Source organism: Asterias amurensis, chromosome 17 (assembly GCF_032118995.1).
Source record: "Asterias amurensis chromosome 17, ASM3211899v1".
Taxonomy (NCBI): Eukaryota; Metazoa; Echinodermata; class Asteroidea; order Forcipulatida; family Asteriidae; genus Asterias; species Asterias amurensis.
The window spans coordinates 8,163,913-8,181,251 of record NC_092664.1 but is presented as its reverse complement, the minus strand read 5'-3'; the positions used below and the strand labels follow the sequence as shown (position 1 = coordinate 8,181,251).

The 17,339-nt window shown below is 37.4% G+C and overlaps 1 protein-coding gene across 9 annotated transcripts in view; it reads right to left on the bottom strand.

Moving 5' to 3' along the window:
* The window catches only part of LOC139949924 (protein scribble homolog), a 121,165-nt gene extending 105,661 nt beyond the window's left edge, over positions 1-15,504 (bottom strand). For all 9 annotated transcript variants that reach the window (XM_071948500.1, XM_071948504.1, XM_071948508.1 and 6 more), the window contains exons 1-2: positions 15,166-15,504; positions 13,543-13,660 (exon numbers count right to left, since the gene is read on the bottom strand). In XM_071948500.1, coding sequence (XP_071804601.1) covers positions 13,543-13,660; positions 15,166-15,327 — 280 coding nt within the window. In that variant the 5' untranslated portion in view covers positions 15,328-15,504. The remainder of the gene's footprint in view (positions 1-13,542; positions 13,661-15,165) is intronic.
* Between the last annotated feature and the right edge of the window lie 1,835 nt (positions 15,505-17,339).

Sequence of the window (17,339 nt, the reverse complement as noted above, 5' to 3'; positions counted from 1 at the left end):
TTGCAAACCTGGTCACTCTATAAATACACAGCAATTAAAATTTCCTCTATTATGGGTTTTTTTTCCGAAGGGTTATTTTTACAAGGAAGTACTTGTCAACTCACAATGCTAAGTCCTACCCTCCAGCTGTGACTTAAGTGTACAATGGAATGCCAGTGGGAATCCGTACGTTTTGTGATGTAAATTCCCCTGCGTTGTTGTACAATTGTACCTTAGGTCATTTAGATATTTGCACCCATGTAAAGTCTAACATTAAGGATTTGCTGGTATGCAGTGTATGGGAAGTGTTCACTCAACCAAAAGGGACGCTACAATACGATTATGTACACTAAATGTTGAAGTGCAGTTAAACTATTAACTGCTCGGTTTAAACCATGCCTGAAACAGGGGCAAAGGGTACCCCCCCCCCCCAAAAAAAAAAAAAAAATGTTCATATTTTGAACATACTATGTTCCTCTTGTAGGAGTCACCTCCCCCCCCCCCCCCAAATTGAAATCTTTGAAGAATTCCTGAGACTGCAATGGGGAGGGGGCTATCACCATGTCCCGTGCCAAGCACCAAATTGCCTGGGCCCAATTTCATAAAGCTGTTTATACGCACGAAATGTAGCTGAGCACAACCAAATTATAAATGCTTACCGGAATAAGGTATAAAAAATACATATTCTCAATTCTCAAATTTTATCTCAATTTTAATTAAGCTAGATTAAAAAAACTCCTATGTGAGTTCCACTGAATAGTCAAATAGATTGAATGGTTTTAATGGCAAAATCATAAGCTTGGACCACTGGGTCTCTGCAAACATTACATGTACATGCCTTATTTATTTAGTACAATACATTAGGTGCTTCTTCATACATGTAGGTTTTGTTGAACCTGCTGCTTTAGTGCAGTGTGGGTCACTTACTATTGCATCAGGATATTACTATTAATTTTGTCTACAGTCAAAACAGCATCGTTGAAGGGTAGACATAGACTAGGGGCCTTTCTCAAAGCTCGGCTTGGGCTCCGGCTCGGGCTCCGCGTGCTGATATCCGTGCAATACGCGCCGCTCCAAAATGCAGGTTAAGTGCAAGCTGCATACACAGAACGCGGAGCCTAAGCCTGAGCCGGAGCCCAAGCCGTGGTTTGAGAAAGGCCCTAGGTATTCCTGCCACCCCCCCCCCTCTACCTACACAGTGTCACACCCCATTCTCTGTGAATGAAAACAACCTGTCTGGAGTTAACTCGATGAAGGGAAGTACCACTTTCCTCAGACTGGAGAATAGGTGGAAGTGCAGACAAGATGTTTTCATTTCAGTAAATTTTTCAGTCCAAAATGGTGTACATGCAATTATAGGTCCTTGCCTGAGGTATGTTTTAATGCTGCATGATGTGTATCAATTTTGTATAATTATGTTGCTCTGATATAATTGTGCTAAAGACAGTGGACACTATTGGTAATTGTCAAAGACCAGTCTTCTCACTTGCTGTATCTCAACATACATGCATAAAATAACAAACCTGTGAAAATTTCAGCTCAATCGGTCATCGAAGTTGCGAGATAATAATGAAAGAAAAAACACCCTTGTCACACGAAGTTGTGTGCTCGTCACCAAGTAAGTTTTTATGCTAACAATTATTTAAAGTAATTACCAATAGTGTCCATTGCCTTTAATTACATGTTATACAAAAAATGTTACATTCTGGGCTACTGTATTTTTGACAATATCATAACAAGTTAGTCATAACAAGTTAGTCATAGGTATGATGAGACAGCTAGTACTATATCATGGAAAACTAAAGGTAAATTCACGTTGGACCTTCAGTATACACAACAAATCCGGTAGCTTTTTGAAAATATTTGAGGAATGAACACAATAATAAATTCTCACATTGGTTAGGTGTTGTTTGACCAGGGAAAAGTTTACATTCTTGCATTCTTTTGTTTACATTCTTGCATTCTTTTGTTTACTTTTTTTATATTTTTAATGATTTTCAAGGGCAAGTACAAGAAATTCCTGTTTCTCTTTTAATGTCTAAGGGCATGAGAAAATGGGGATGAGACATTGAAAGCAAGGGACGTCCTCCACTGTGTGAGTGCTGAACTTGGTTTTTCGTGAAAAACAAATTGCATGAATGGGAAAGAATATAAAGCTTGCCTTGTGCCTCAGGCCAATTGGGAGTCAAGTGGCACTGGAAAGTACATGTGGAAGGCAACATGAGCATGTATTCTATGGAGTTTCACAATCTGCCCAGTTTCACTACAAAAATCTGTTCGTTTTATGCATTGGTTAGTGAACACCATTGAGTTGTGCACTTCGCAGACACACATGTACGTAATACGCGTTATGCCACTATCAGCCCAATACAACAGACATGATGAAAATGGTAAAAGGTCTATTTATGGAAGGTTTGTCTAGGCTTCGTTGAACATTACGACAAGTCCCTTAACAAATGTATTCCAGGCAAATTTATTATGAGGTTGGTTGCACTAACCCATAAACTATATCCAACTTTTACCAATGGAGCAGCTCTACACACATATAATCTATTCTTTGCAGTAGGGATGTTGAGCATAAACGACAAGTCCCTTTAAGATGTATTTTAGGCTGATATTTTATGAGGTTACGCCCTCCCATAAATTGTATACTAACCTCTTCCAATGGGCAGCTCTAGTACAAGAACTGGAAGGTTTCAAATCTACTCCTTGCACAGTAATTTAGGGACGTTTGAGCATTTAAACGGCAAGTCACTTTAAAATCTTTTCTGGGATGATATACGAGGTTATGCCTTCACAAAAATTCTATCTAACCTCTACCAAAGAGGCATTTCTACCCACCGACCCTTTACTTCAACAACTGGGTAGTTTCAAATCTATTCTTGTAGGATAGTTTAGGGAAGTTGAGCATTAACAACAAGTCCCTTTAAAATCAACTCTAGGCTGATATTTTACGAGGTTGCGCCTTCCAATAAATTCTATCTAACCTTTACCAATGGGGCAGTTCTACCATGGAGGTAGAAATCCTTCTTTAGTTCAAGAACTGGGTAGTTTCAAATCTGTTCTTGCAGTGTAGATTAGGGAAGTTGAGCATAAGCGACAAGTCCCTTTAAAAATTATTCTAGGTTGGTACTTGAAGGTTGCACAGCAGCACCTACCCGTAAATTCTATACAACCTCTACTAATATAGGACAGCTCTACCCACCTACATGTACCCTCTATTTAAAAAAACTGGGTAAATTCAAATCTGTTCTGGCAATGCACTTTAGGAAAGTTGAGCACAAACGACAAGTCCCTTTAAAATCTATTCTGGGCTGATATTTTATGAGGTTACGCCTTCCCATAAATTGTATCTAACCTCTACCCACCTATCCTCTACTTACAAAACTCAACTGGGTAGCTTCAAATCTATTCTTGCAGTGTGGCTTAGGGAAGTTGGGGCAAAAACGACCAGTCCCTTTAAACTCATTTTAGGCTGGTACTTGATAAGGTTGCACCTTCCAGTAAATTCTATCCAACATCTACTACATGGGACAGCTCTACCCAACTAGCATGTACTTCAAAAACTGTGTAGTTTCAAATCTATTCTTGCAGAGTAGCTTTAGGGAAGTTGAGCAAAAAAACTGACAAGTCCCTTTAAAATCTATTCTAGGGATGAGGTGGTACCTTCCCACAACTTCTATTCTTGACTACAAAGACAATGTGTCATGAATCATATCCTGCCACTCAGCTAAAATAATCAACCAGTTTTTCTGATTTCTTGTCCTTGGTACGAATCAGTCATCGAGTGAGTCTAGGTTTTCTGTTCAGAGAATGATTTGCACATTGCATTAAAACAAGTTATACTTCGGTGGCTTTAGGAAGAGTTGAAGAAGTTAATTCATTCCTATCTTCTAGTTGATGTCAAACCGGATTGGCATGCCAGACTGCAGTAGAGAAGTCAGTTAACGCAAGTAACACAACATTTAGACCATGGCTTGGACATGTATGCCTAGTGTTAGTAAAATTTGACACGTCTGAGATCCACTATCGAGATTCTAATTTTAAGCACTATTGCCTCTATGCCACCAGCCCTAAAAATAACCCATTGCACCAACAGGAATTGCCGCGGTGCCCTGTGCTTTTCTCTGCGGTGCCCTCTGCAAGGTTCCAATACAAACTTACATTTTCCCCATAGAATTGCCCCCTTACCAGAGAAAAATTTATGTCCTCCTTCAAGAGCAAAGTTCATAGCCGGCGCCGCACTAATGTGTAGTTATTGCTTTTGTGCCTCTTGAAATGTTCAAGAACGATTTTATATTTCCCTCACAGAAATGCCCTTTACTAAGGAAAACCTGCCTCCCCCTTACAAATGTTAAGTACATTATCCGACCTGCATAATAAAAATTTCCATCAAACTAACTGGTCATACTTTAGTGGTAATAACACTCACAAAAACATTAGTCAGGGACTTTGTTAAATTCAATTTATAATGACCCAATTCACCTGACGTCATCATCACAATAATCTTAGTTGCGCCACTTTGGAACTCAATTACACAGTGTAGTGCGACGGGCGATTACACAATTTCAGTTGACTTGCAAATTGGTGAGCATGGCACATGAGTATTGTGTACCGTGCATGCAAGGGTTTGATGCATACTTGCAAATCTTTAAATGCTATTTTCTCAAATCTTCAAACACTATTTTCTCAAATCTCCACACACTACTTTCTCAAATCTTCTAACAATACTTTCTCAAAATCTTCAAATGCTGTTCTCAAAAATGTCAAATGCTACTTTTTTCATATCGTCAATAGCTAATTGTTCTTAAAGTTGACTAGATTTTCCAGACGACTATGAGAATAAATCAACAACTCAAGTCTTGAAAAGTCATCTTCAGAGTAATTCAACTTATTTTCCCAGACAATGTTTAACCCTAAGCGAACCTTCCTCCAATTTTTTCCCTGTAGCTGTTTCCCCTTATCAAAAACCACCAGCTGAATCAAGTATTCTTTACCTTTTTATAAACTATGGTAATTAGTGAATTAATTAAGCAGGGGAAACAGTGCGGTGGGGGTAAAACTATCTAATTTGATGACGGGAATCCATAAAAAAACATCTTCCTACGTTGGTTGCTTTGGGGGACATAACAGGAAAGATTGTGTTAGTAATTTTAAAAACATGTTGAGGTGTGGCAGCAACGCCTGATGTGATTGTGAAAGTTTAAAGGGGAGGTGCAGCCCAGATTTACAATTTCCCTCACAGGGTGCCCTTTACCAAAAGGAAGCATAGCAGGCCTCGCCTAATGCAGAAACTGATGAAATGTCCATTATGACAAAGCCACCACCCAATTCAGATCAATAAACAGATGTAACTTCCCATCAACAAATCACGGTCAATAACTCCTAAATAGCCTCACTCCAATGACATCAGTCTATCAGAGTGTTAATTACAAACATGATGCGTTCAAATGAGGCAATAAGGGCTTAAATTAAATTTGCGTAATAGCCTGGAATAACATGGAGGCAATGGACTCCGTTGCCTCTTGTCTTAGCCTGGGTACCTTGTGAAAATATTCCCGTGTTAAAATTCCGCCATGAAATGAAAATGAAAAAAAGCTGATCAAGGGTTAGTTTTTATAATTCAGTAAAAAGTTGCTTTAATTTTTAAAAAGTAACCACAGGCTAGAACCAAAACTGCACTTTATAAACGGTAGGGTATCAAGCGGATATCTATTATTTATGAGAGTGTGGCCGAATGCGAATTGTCGGCTACTTCCAGTGTTGTAGCCATGGTGGGCGGTGCTGGGCGGGCCTGCCCAGGACTCACAATTTTTGCCCAGCACTCTGAGAAAAATACATTATACTGCCCAGTACAGATTTCAAATATTGTCCTTTTTGCATTGATCTGAGACACAGCTAATGATGAGGAGAATCAAATGTCAAAGAGAAAGAACACAATCAAAAGGCCATTCAACTTTCTCTTGGTAGCATAACATCATTTTGCTGATCCCCGTGCCATCAGTAGACTTCCAAATTTGATTTATTGCCCACCACTAAAATTGGTCTAGCTACAACCCTGGTTACAGCTACATACGGCTGTGGGTGTGGCTGTTGCCTAGGATATTGCTTAAGATGTGTTATACTTCAATGCATGAATCCTATGATGTCAATTTGGACACAACCTACATGCACAATGTGGGGGGGGGGGGCTGAATAGTTCTTCAACTGATATTTTGTGTAATAAATAACATTACACACAGTGCAATACTCAGTCACGCCTGACCCTTTAGAGACAGAGGCCATCCCCTTCAAGCCCATTGGTGCCCCTTCAAATGTTCCTGTACAACTTCTACATTCTCCCTAAAGGTCACTAGACTAGGGTAAAAATGGCCAACCCTTACACATCATATTCCTGTACATTATAACAGACACATTAAGTCCACCTGCAGAACAAATACATAGCTACCTGTAGTTTGATACAGTGTTTGTACAAGGTCACTATTGTGGTGAACAGTATGACATCATCTCCTGATGCATTCGTGCACAATTAGTCATTTTGAATAAACAGAAATGATTCTTATTTTACTGTAAATTGTACAAGTCAGCTTATTAGACAGTATGAACAGAATAAAACAACCTGCAAAAACTGAATGTCTAATACCACTGAGGTTTTGTTTTTAGAATGTTTGAACAAGGGTTTTTTAAGAGGGTTGTGGTTTCTGTCTTGATTTTGACTTGCAGTGTTTTTCAGGAGAAAATGTTGACCAAATGGCAGGGTTCCACACAAACTAGTGTATTGGGCTGATACGTACAGATTGCAGCTGATACAACAAGAAAAATATGAAATTCACAAAAACCATTTAGGCTTTTAAATGCAAAATGTTTCAGCTACTCAAAAATCATAATTTGTTACTCAATTAGCATACAGTGTGCACAAAACTTGTTCAGTTTATATATTTTGCAATGCAAACTGGGTGGATGAAACCTTTCCCTGAACAAGAAGTAAAACATTATTCTGAGTACCTCATTTCAATTCAGTGTGCTTTCACAAAACTTCCAACACTGCCCCCAGTTTTATCAAACCCTTGGTAAAACGCTATTTAAATCACTACTTTGAAAACAAATGGGATTCCGTGGAATTCTCATTCTTTTCCAAGACATGCGGTAGGCCTACTGTTTCTCATGAATACATTAAAATGTATAAAGTTGCCATTAGCATGCAGAAAACAGCCAGAAAATGTCAAAGCAGGTTTAATTTAAAAATGTTTTACATTTAGACAGTGTACATCATGCCAGACATTTTGCAATGTTCAAAATGTTCAAAACACTTCACAAATGTCACAGAAACAAAGCTGTGAGGTGCTTCTTGTCCATATAATGTAGGCCTATGGAAAATTTACACGATTCAAAAGCAATAGATTGTAACAATATTTATTCAAATCGGAAAACAGGGAATTCACTCAAACAAAGACTTCATTTTTCTCTATAAACAAAAATTTAAAATCTATTTGTGTGTATTATACCTTGAAAGTTCTTGAACATTTCTATACCCATAGCAATTTGTTATAAATACAATTTCAGTTTGTATTTAATCGAAACAAGTAATTTAAATGAATAAAAACTTGGGATGAGGATGATTCTTTTAAACATAAACTCAATCTGGTTGGGACTTGCACAGTCTAATCAAGATGGATGATTTGTTTCTAAAATTCTTAAATCAGGAAACAAAAACCTCAAACAAGCCCGAGAACAAATCTCTCTATAATTTATACTTGTAGTTGACATTTGAAAAGACAATTTTGTCAGAAACGACCTTCAAATAGCAGCTTTCATAGTCTTTTCCAATACTAATCTTCCTTACAATCTCAAGGTAGAACAATTTAAGCTGAAATCAGATTTAAACCGGAATCACCAATGTTTAACTACAGTGCTTGGTGACATTTGTTCACACAAGGTGAGATGAAAGTGAGGCAGGCCTAGAATTTCACTTAGGTTTAATCTTAGGACTTTAGACGAGTTAAGTTCCATAACCTTACGTTAGGACGCTTTGAAGCCATCCTAAGTTAGGACGAGTTAATCCTAGCGTTTCGTGAAATCGGCTGCATGTCTTGGCCTTTGTTGCCCCTTTAAAAGTTTCCCGTAGACTTTATGGTTTTCCAATGTAACTGCCTCTTGCAAAATGAAAATGGCCATGCCCTTACCTTGCCCTCTCAAAAATGAAATAACAGGCCTGGCAAGGTATTACAGTACACTCTGTATTTGATGGTAGACTCCTCAATTAACAATGTCAATATTTCCTTCAATGAAAGTAGTAAATGTCAGGGAAGTGTGTACAGTTCCTTCACAACTGCCAAACTTAAATCAGGGTACAAAGAGCACTGAAAAGGGTCGCTACACTACGACTCTATTTAGCACAAGGCATGGTATTGAGTTGACGACTTGTGTTGTACTCTCTCCATACAAATGCCGATTCATTGATAAAGGTCACAAACTATATCAGTCAACAGTGATGATAACAGTGTTGACAATAATGCTCTCGCCAAAGGTCTTGTCAACCATTTTCGAACTACCCTAGTTTGACTATTTCATGGTTTCACCATAGAGAAAGGCAAACCAAGAGGCCACAGGGACCATGGCCCTTGTTGCCTCGAATGTCTTGGCCAGTCTTTTTTCTGTCTTGTTCTTCCACTCTGTGCTTTTTAACATGTGTTCTGCGCCTTTGATCATTTTGTATGTAAGGGGCGCAATATAAATATTTAATATTATTAAATATTATTATTATTGGCAGGGCTGTATGCTTCGTTTTTGAAAGGGCAGGGGCACTAAGGCATTTTCTCTTTGGCAAAGGGCACTCTACGAGGAAATTGTAAAATTCTACTGGAGCATTTCAAGGGCACCAAGGCAATGGCAAGGTGCAACGAAGGCAATCGCCTCCGTTGCCTCCGTGAAGTATCAGGCCTGTATTGGCCTTGGTGCATGGGGCTTCAAAAGTTTCCCTTAGACGTTGAGACTTTCCAATGGAAGTGCCCTTTAAAAAAATGGCCTCGCCCTCTCAAAGATGAAATTCCAGACCTAGAAACTACCCCTCAATGGTTACACTTTAAAAGCTGTAAATTTAAAATATCCGAAGTAAACAAATCTTCAAATTTTATAGCAAACCACTTTAAAATCTACTAATTGTTCCCTTACAAACACACAATCTTCAATTTCTTGGTAAAATGAGCGACCATTTACCGTAACATTATTAAAAGTGCAAATCTGTAGATTTTCCCATAACAAACACATGTATACATAATCTTTAATTTACTCTGGATGAAATCAGCATGCATCGGTTGTTATTCACAACTTTCGAATCTCTGAATTCATCTCATACAAAAACACAATTGCCAATTAGCTTTTGATGCAATTAGCTTCTGAAAATTGGCAGTAATCAAACACCCTGTGACATTTGGTATGGTTTTGTTTGTATTGCAGCGCGTCAATTGTAGGATATGAAACGAAACGTGGCTCGTACTATTAAGTATTTCTGGACATTGAACTGCTCTATAGTATTACACATTATCAAGTCAGCGGTATTGGACTCCAAAGAAGGAGAAAATGACCGCAATTCTTATCAAAGCACGGACAGGTAGATTGGACTGATTGTCCAAGTTATATCGGATTACTCCAGTTTGTACAAAGGGCCATCTACGATGATCTTTCACTGACCTTTCGCGTTGTCATTTTTTTTTATCCAACCGAAAGGCAGTGGGTACATGTAGCTACAATGCAAAAGGCTACATTGTACCTTGTATTAATATCAACCAGTAACAAATAGTTAGCTTTCGAGAAAGACTCTGTTAGGGTCGAAACATCAGGCCATTTACTATTTTTTGCATTTATACCAACATTCTTTTTGGTTGGTAAGCTGAATTAAATTTTCTCAATATTATCCAGCAAACACACACAATAATGATTGATGCACCACTGCAAAAAGAAAATAAGTTATAATTTGTCTCCTTCTCTGTTGACAGACAGACTTATAAAAGAAGAAAAGAACTTAAAACCCAAGTCATCTCATGAAGACGACAAAAACACAGTGGTTGCGAGTTGGGCACAAACCAGCTCCACACAGCTTTTTCAAAGCCCCAATTTCTTCAAAATAATAAACAACTTTAGAAACAAATAAAATTTTAATACGAGTTAGAATATTAATAATTTGTTTCATTTTAACACTCCAAACTTCTGACCTTCTTGCTTTACAATTTAATGTCAAGCTTCAGAGGGAGGTCTGAGCGAACCTTTGATAGCACATAGAATTATTTGCATAACTCATTATGCAAGCATTATGCAGATAAGACTTCAACCCCAATGACAGAACACTCTTCAGATGAGAGACAGGATCGTATACACAACTGACCATCCCAAAGCAAACATACCAATGGAAAACCATGTCCTGACTTATTTCATTTAGTATCTACTGTAAACAAGAGCTTTGAATGAACTTTTGAACTGGAAAGTTTGTATCCCAATATAACAATAATTTGAACCAACAAAACTCCACTCCCAATCAGATGTAACATCAAATAATTGCAATTGACAGTGTAGACATTGTCACACTGGGGACATGTCATCTATTTTTAGAACTGGGGAGGGGGGTCTGCATTCCAGACAATGAAATACAATACAGGTACTTGGATGACCCTACGAAGGGATTAAAAAACAACCTTAGGTTATGGGCCATCCAAAGTTGACAACATTTGCACAGTCCTGAGTATGGCAGTGGGAAGTGATTCGGAGACTACAAACAACTTTAAAAGGTGTGTCAAATGTTGATACAAGTAGTTGTGCATCAATTTTCAAAGAAAAAAAGTTGATACTTGGGGGTCCTCAAAAGTATTACTCTCGGTACTACCTGAAAAATATTGAAACCTTTGAACAGTCCCTTACATTAATTTATAAGGATTTCCCCCACTGACATTAAAAACACTGCAGAATTTGACTTGCCAATGACACAAAGGCTGAGATACAGGCATGACCACAGACACAATGTTAGCTACATGTAGATGGGTGTGTCTGGGTGCCTATTGAACACCTGTTTTATCTGTCATTTACACGTAAATGTATTGTAACTGAACCCAGTTTTAAAATTGTCAGTAAATTGTGTCATCTTTTTATCAAATCCTAGCTAAAATCTTTACCGCAGATGGTGCGAGCATAAAACCTGTAAACAGATTCCGTAAACCAATTTCAACAGAGGAAGGCGGTCAGGTAGAATTCATACATGTAGAAATAATTGCCTACGTAATACACAAGTCTATATGAAAACACGTACATCTGTAGCATAACAGCATGGCATGATAAAGCACAGGAACAACTTGCACGGTAAGTCAATATTATGCTATCATCTGGGGGGAAATAAAATTGCTCCGGGAGTATGGGTTTTCCTTCCGACGAGACAGTTAATTGAGTTTCACAGGAACATTTAGGGGGTTATAACAGACGGACAAAAATATTATTGCGGCTTTATTTTGTTTTTACACCAAATGTTCTTTTTACATGTTTTAAGATACGAATGTTTATATGCCATTTGGTTTTCATTTTGGATGGAATTATTATTATTGGTTTATTTAAAATCATCCAAACTTGGCAGCCAGAGGCTGAATTGCGTTTAAAATTACAGAGCATAAGAAAAAATATACTATTTTTTAAATTACAGAAAAACATTAGGATATAAAGGTATTGATAACTTGTATTGTGATCTTTTCAAAAGTAGTTTTTCCTGAGGCTGCAACAGGCTAAAGAACAGGACTGGGGAGACACAAACATGCGTGCAAGTGCAAATTTGTCCAAAAAGAAAGACAACATTTCCATACAAAGTAAGAGTTTGTTTTGTGTTTTTCTATTTCCAATGGCACAGCTGAGAAACCAAATGGGAAATCAGCTGATCAGCTGAACAGAGCAGAGTGAAGTAACATAAAATCCCCGATAGGATTGTTTAATTCTGCGAAAACAAAAATGGTCCACTGATTTCTTCCATTAGGATCCGGATAGGTAAGGGATGTTTGTTTGAAAGATCATCCACAATTTGATTGTCAAATAGCCGTAAGGTTTCTCGCTAAAAATGTGAAAATGTCAGCCTCAGTCAAAGAAGGGTAATAAAACTCCTCCGAGAGACAGGGTTGTGTGCGCAAGACTGAGCAGACTGCTCTGTGCGAGGGCTTTTGGGACTGGGCTCCAGTCTACCGTGATAGCTTTGCCAAGAGGTTTGAATGATTAGACGTGTGAAGTGAAGGGAATAGAATAGCCTGGAAACCTGTCCATAGGCCATTTTTGTTTTAAGAGTGGATGTCCGATGACAGTATCGCCCACTGACTCTTACCACCACAGGGGTCAGTCGTTGATTTCCACAGTTACAACATTGAACATTAGAGGGTTGGACAAAGTTGGCAATTGTCAAAGACCAGTATTGTCACTTGGTGCATGATGCATAAAATAACAAATCTGTGAAAATTTTGGCTCAGTTAGTCATCGAAGTTGCAAGAAAGTAATGGAAGAAAAAAAAAATTCCTTGTTACACAATTGTGTGTGCTTTCAGACGCCTGGAAAGGGTGTTTGGCCTGAAGAATTTTTCGGATTCAAATATTTAAGTGAGAAATTACCTCTTTCTCAAAAAAGATTACTTCAGAGGGAGGGGAGACGTTTCTCACAAAGTTTGATACTATCAACACCTCTCCATTGCCTGTTACCAAGTAATTTTTTATGCTTATCATTCTGCTAATACTATATATTTTGAGTAATTACCGAGTGCCTTTAAAAAACAAATATGAACAAAGACCATCTTCGACTCACTGAATAAATTCTTTATGATTCTGGTGGCGTGGTACATGTACACTATGTTAGCAATTAACTATCCCTGCGTGCTTTTTATGCTCCCATGCAGGTTTGTACCATATAGTTTTTCATGCACCTCTACACATTCTGCAATGGAGCAGTGACACAGGGTAAATGAAATTCGGATAATTATGGGGAAACCAAGGACTTTGGTAAATGTCTTTGGATCAGTTGTGATCTACGCCACATGAATTAGGTCCATTTGCAAAGGGATCATCACTTGCAGGTGAAGCATCCCAAGGTCAAAGGTCAACAAGTCACAAATGGACATGAAAATATTAGGATGGGCGACTTTACCAAGGATAAGAATATTCAGTCATGTTTGCATTCTAAAATGCTGGACGTAACGTTTTATATCACATGAAAGACTTTTCCTCATTTATTCAAATATCTTGTTCAATGACTTGCTTAGTCCAGTCACAAGTTACCCCCTACATTTGAATTCCTTATACAGTACATGTAGTTACACGAGAGACAGTGAACACCCAAACAGTTCTATAAACCTGTGGTTTACAGCACAAAAAATAACGACAACCATTGTACAAGAGTTGCTACTTCAATCTCGGAATCTTGCATTTTACAACAGCATCAAAGAGTTATTCATAATTTCTTTTACAAGTACTCTGCACACACACAAAATTAATTTCAAAAATAATTGGTTAATAATAAGCAACATTCTCTGGTCCATTGTTTAGGGTTTTTACTCACCATTCCTACTAATGTCAAGCTCTGTTAGATTCATAAAATTTCCTATTTCAGCTGGTAGTCTTTCAAGTTCATTGTCGCTGAGTCCCAATTTGCGAAGATTTTGAAGGCGGAAAAATTGCTGCAAGTGAAACGGAAGGATAAATATTTGACAAGACGCACACATTGCAAAGGAAAAACTACAAGATTTTGTCATAGGCCTACAAAATGTACCTGTTCGTGTTACCGTCTTAACTTTTTGGACGGATTGGTTTTATTAATTGTCACTAGTTTGTCATGCTGCCTACAATTCGAAACAGAACAATGTATGTTAAGCTGGGTTCATACTTGTGAGTATCAAATTTTGACAGTGATAAACATTGTTTAAAACTGCCGAAATCATGTCCACCTTAACAGAAAATTGAAATGAAAGTTTTCCACTTCAAAATCCATATTTATTATTCAAATTTCATACTCAGAACAAAAGGTCAGCATCAAAGGATATATTACGTAAAAAGCTGCCTTTAATTTAATTAATTTATCAATCATGTACTTAAGTTCAACTGAGGAAATCCAACCCTCATTTTCTCACTCATCATGAACACAAAAAAAAGGTATTTTATTACCCCGTTAATATTTCTATTTTTATGGCCATAAATGAAAGAAAAGTGCTGGTCAGTTTAGGTGTCTTTCCTGAAGCATTATTCTGGTTTCTTTTTGATGGGCAAGTTGCAAGTTATTGTTTGGGTTAGGTTTGTATTGCTCACCGCCTTTATTTTCACTGTTGCCGTCATACACACCAACATGACCAATTGCATAACAGTCTTGTTTCAATTTTCATGCTAGAATTTGTGTAGCTGTTATCTTGTTAATTTAATTATATTAAATTCAATGAAATTAACAATAAAAGCTACACAAATTAAATATATAAGTAAACTGTCCTAACTTGATAAATAATAGCTTGTTTAAATTAACTATGTATGTGGGATCCTTATCTAAATAACATACATCTGACTGTTGTTTAAACTTTTGCTTGTTTTAATTTGTGGGAGTGTGACTTGGCATGCTTGGTTGGTGACTCACTGTGTGTATGTATGAAACTGAATACAACTTCAAGTAAATAAATAAACTGATAATTAATATTTAATAACTTCTGTTTAATTAACAAGCATCTACATGAATTGTTTTTATGACAAGAAAGTAATGGGAGGAAAAAGTGGGCATTGCAATGCTCACCCTGGGCCTGGGCAAGTCGAGAGTCTGGTTTGAATGTTGTTTCAGAAATGCAGTGCAGTAGAGTATGTGTTGGTGCTTCTCTTGTTTACGAAAATTATGTTTTAATTAACACAACTTTAGGCCTACCTAAAATGTATAAATATAATGAATCACTTGTGTTTAATTAACTATACACAACCATCCACATGAAATAATATTTTGTGCTTGGATAAAGTTGGCATTGCTAAAGTCGCAAATCTGGTTGTTGTTTCAATTTTCATTCTAAATTTTATAAAGAATTTCTGTCTGGCGACTGTGTAACTGAATTTCACAACTACAATTTGTTTAATAACCTATCTATACTATCTACATGAAATCATGTTGTTTTATGACGGAAAAAGGTGCTGGGAGGGGAAAGTGGGCATTGCTCACCCTGGGCAAGTCGCGAATCTGGTTCGCATCCAACAGAAGCTCCTCGAGCGTACGCGAGTACCGGTAAACATCGTCAGGCACGGCAGACAAGTTGCCGTGTCGTCGGTCCACATAATCAACATGCCTGTTGCAGGCTCGAAACAGCGGAATACAGCGGAACATGGCGCTGATAATCCGCGTAGATCAAGTAGGAGAGTATAGATCCAAGTTTTAGGTTGGCATGGGATCCTCTTTGGTCGAAATGGAAAGAAAATCCACTCGAATTTCGGTGATAAGTTCACTCAGTGGAATGTGTTAGCCGATATCTTTACATTCTCAAACCAAGATGTCCGCCCGTATGACGTCAGATAAGAAAAATAGACGAGTAACCGACCCGAATGTTACGTAGGCGTTCATGCGTGTTGAGGGCGGTTACCAGACTGTTTGTTATTACAAAATTATGACACGAGAGGGCGGGAAGCAATTATTTTGTTATTTATTTTTCGGCTGCTAGAAATATATAAAAGGCGCTTGATTTATTTCGGCACTGAAACGCCACTGACAAGAAAATAAGAATAAAACAAATCGATCAAATGTCTATTAGTCTTTACTTCTATCAAAATATTTTACATAAACTTTCATTGTGTTTAAATATATAAAAACAAGACAAATACTGGTACACCAAATATTAATTGCCTATAAATACTAAATTTATATTTCATTTCTAAAATCTGCAAAGATTAAATTAGCTGTTGGAAACTGCTTGCCAATAACATGCCAATAAGGACCAATTGTAAACACATTCCTCAAAAAAATAGGCTATAGGCCTCTCTTATTACAAAAAAACATTCCTCAAAAAAATTAACGTAAAAGTGTTTTTCCATATTTCTGGAAAAGAGCAAAACAATAATTGTTTGTAAATATTAATTGACGTGATACTATTTCAATTTCAATCTTGGGGACACTTGATCAATTCAGGCCAGGGCCAAACTTGGACTAGGACATCCTTTCGCGTATTATTTTAAATCTTTCAAACTTATTCTGGAGTCACAAACTCAACCTTGCATGTTTGGATTGTTACTTGCAAGCATTGTGCAATCCTAAAATGGAATTAATAATGTTTCAAAGCTGAGACTTTTGTGGTCGTTTATTATTTTTTTTCCATCAGGAAATAATAATCATGTTTAGAGAGAGTTGTTTTCATGATTATCAGATATACACTATTTTTTTATAAATCAGCGGAAATCTTTAAATTCATACAATTGAATTGTTTGTTACATTAATTGGTGGATGAACCCATTCTGTTGTGTGGTGTAGCCTACATCCCTCCAGAATACCTCAAGTTAGGAGTCAACAACCCCCAGGACACAATATTGGGCAAAATTACGCTGTATCCCTTTTCTTGGGCTGTCAAATCTGTCTATAGTAGAATATTTTGAGTTAAGAGGGTCTACAAAAATTTATAATTATAAGGCCAACACTCGTTTTCTCCTTTTTAATGAGGTGGGCAATTGCAAGCAAACATGGACATGACACCAAAAAATCAAGTTTTTCTCTGAATTTTCTTTCCACTTCGAAGTTATAGCTAACATATGAAACCAATTTATTTTTTAGTTGTTGACAAGGAATGAACCCAACTTTGCCAAATAAGAACTCAGCTTGGGCCCCATGTAGGCGTGGCTAAATTGAGTGGAAAACTGTAATGCGACTGACCGTAATGCGACTGACCATGGTTTTGCCATGAATATCTTTAAGTTCAAGTTGCTGACCATTTATAAGTATCCTATTGGATACTCATGTATAAGAGTTGTGTGTTACAATGTACATAGTAACACTTTCACAAGCTCTTTGGTTGAGGAAATTTTTGAATTGTTACAAGTTTTTTTTTTTACCATGTCCTTTTTGTGTAATGCGACTGACCGCTTTTTACAACATTATATCATCCAGAGCTCAAAGCCCACAACATTTCTAATATCATCAATACAAAGCCTTGGGTGTCAAGTACAAATCAGTCTATAATCTTAGTGGAGAGAATATCTAACATAGAACTTCTAGCACCAAGATCAAGAAATGACACAGAATAGTGTAATGCGACTGACCATGGAATTGCCCAAGTGCATTCCGACAGGGCATTTCGTTATCCAAACTACATCAAGTTGGATGTCAACAATCCTCATGTCACAATAATGGGCAAA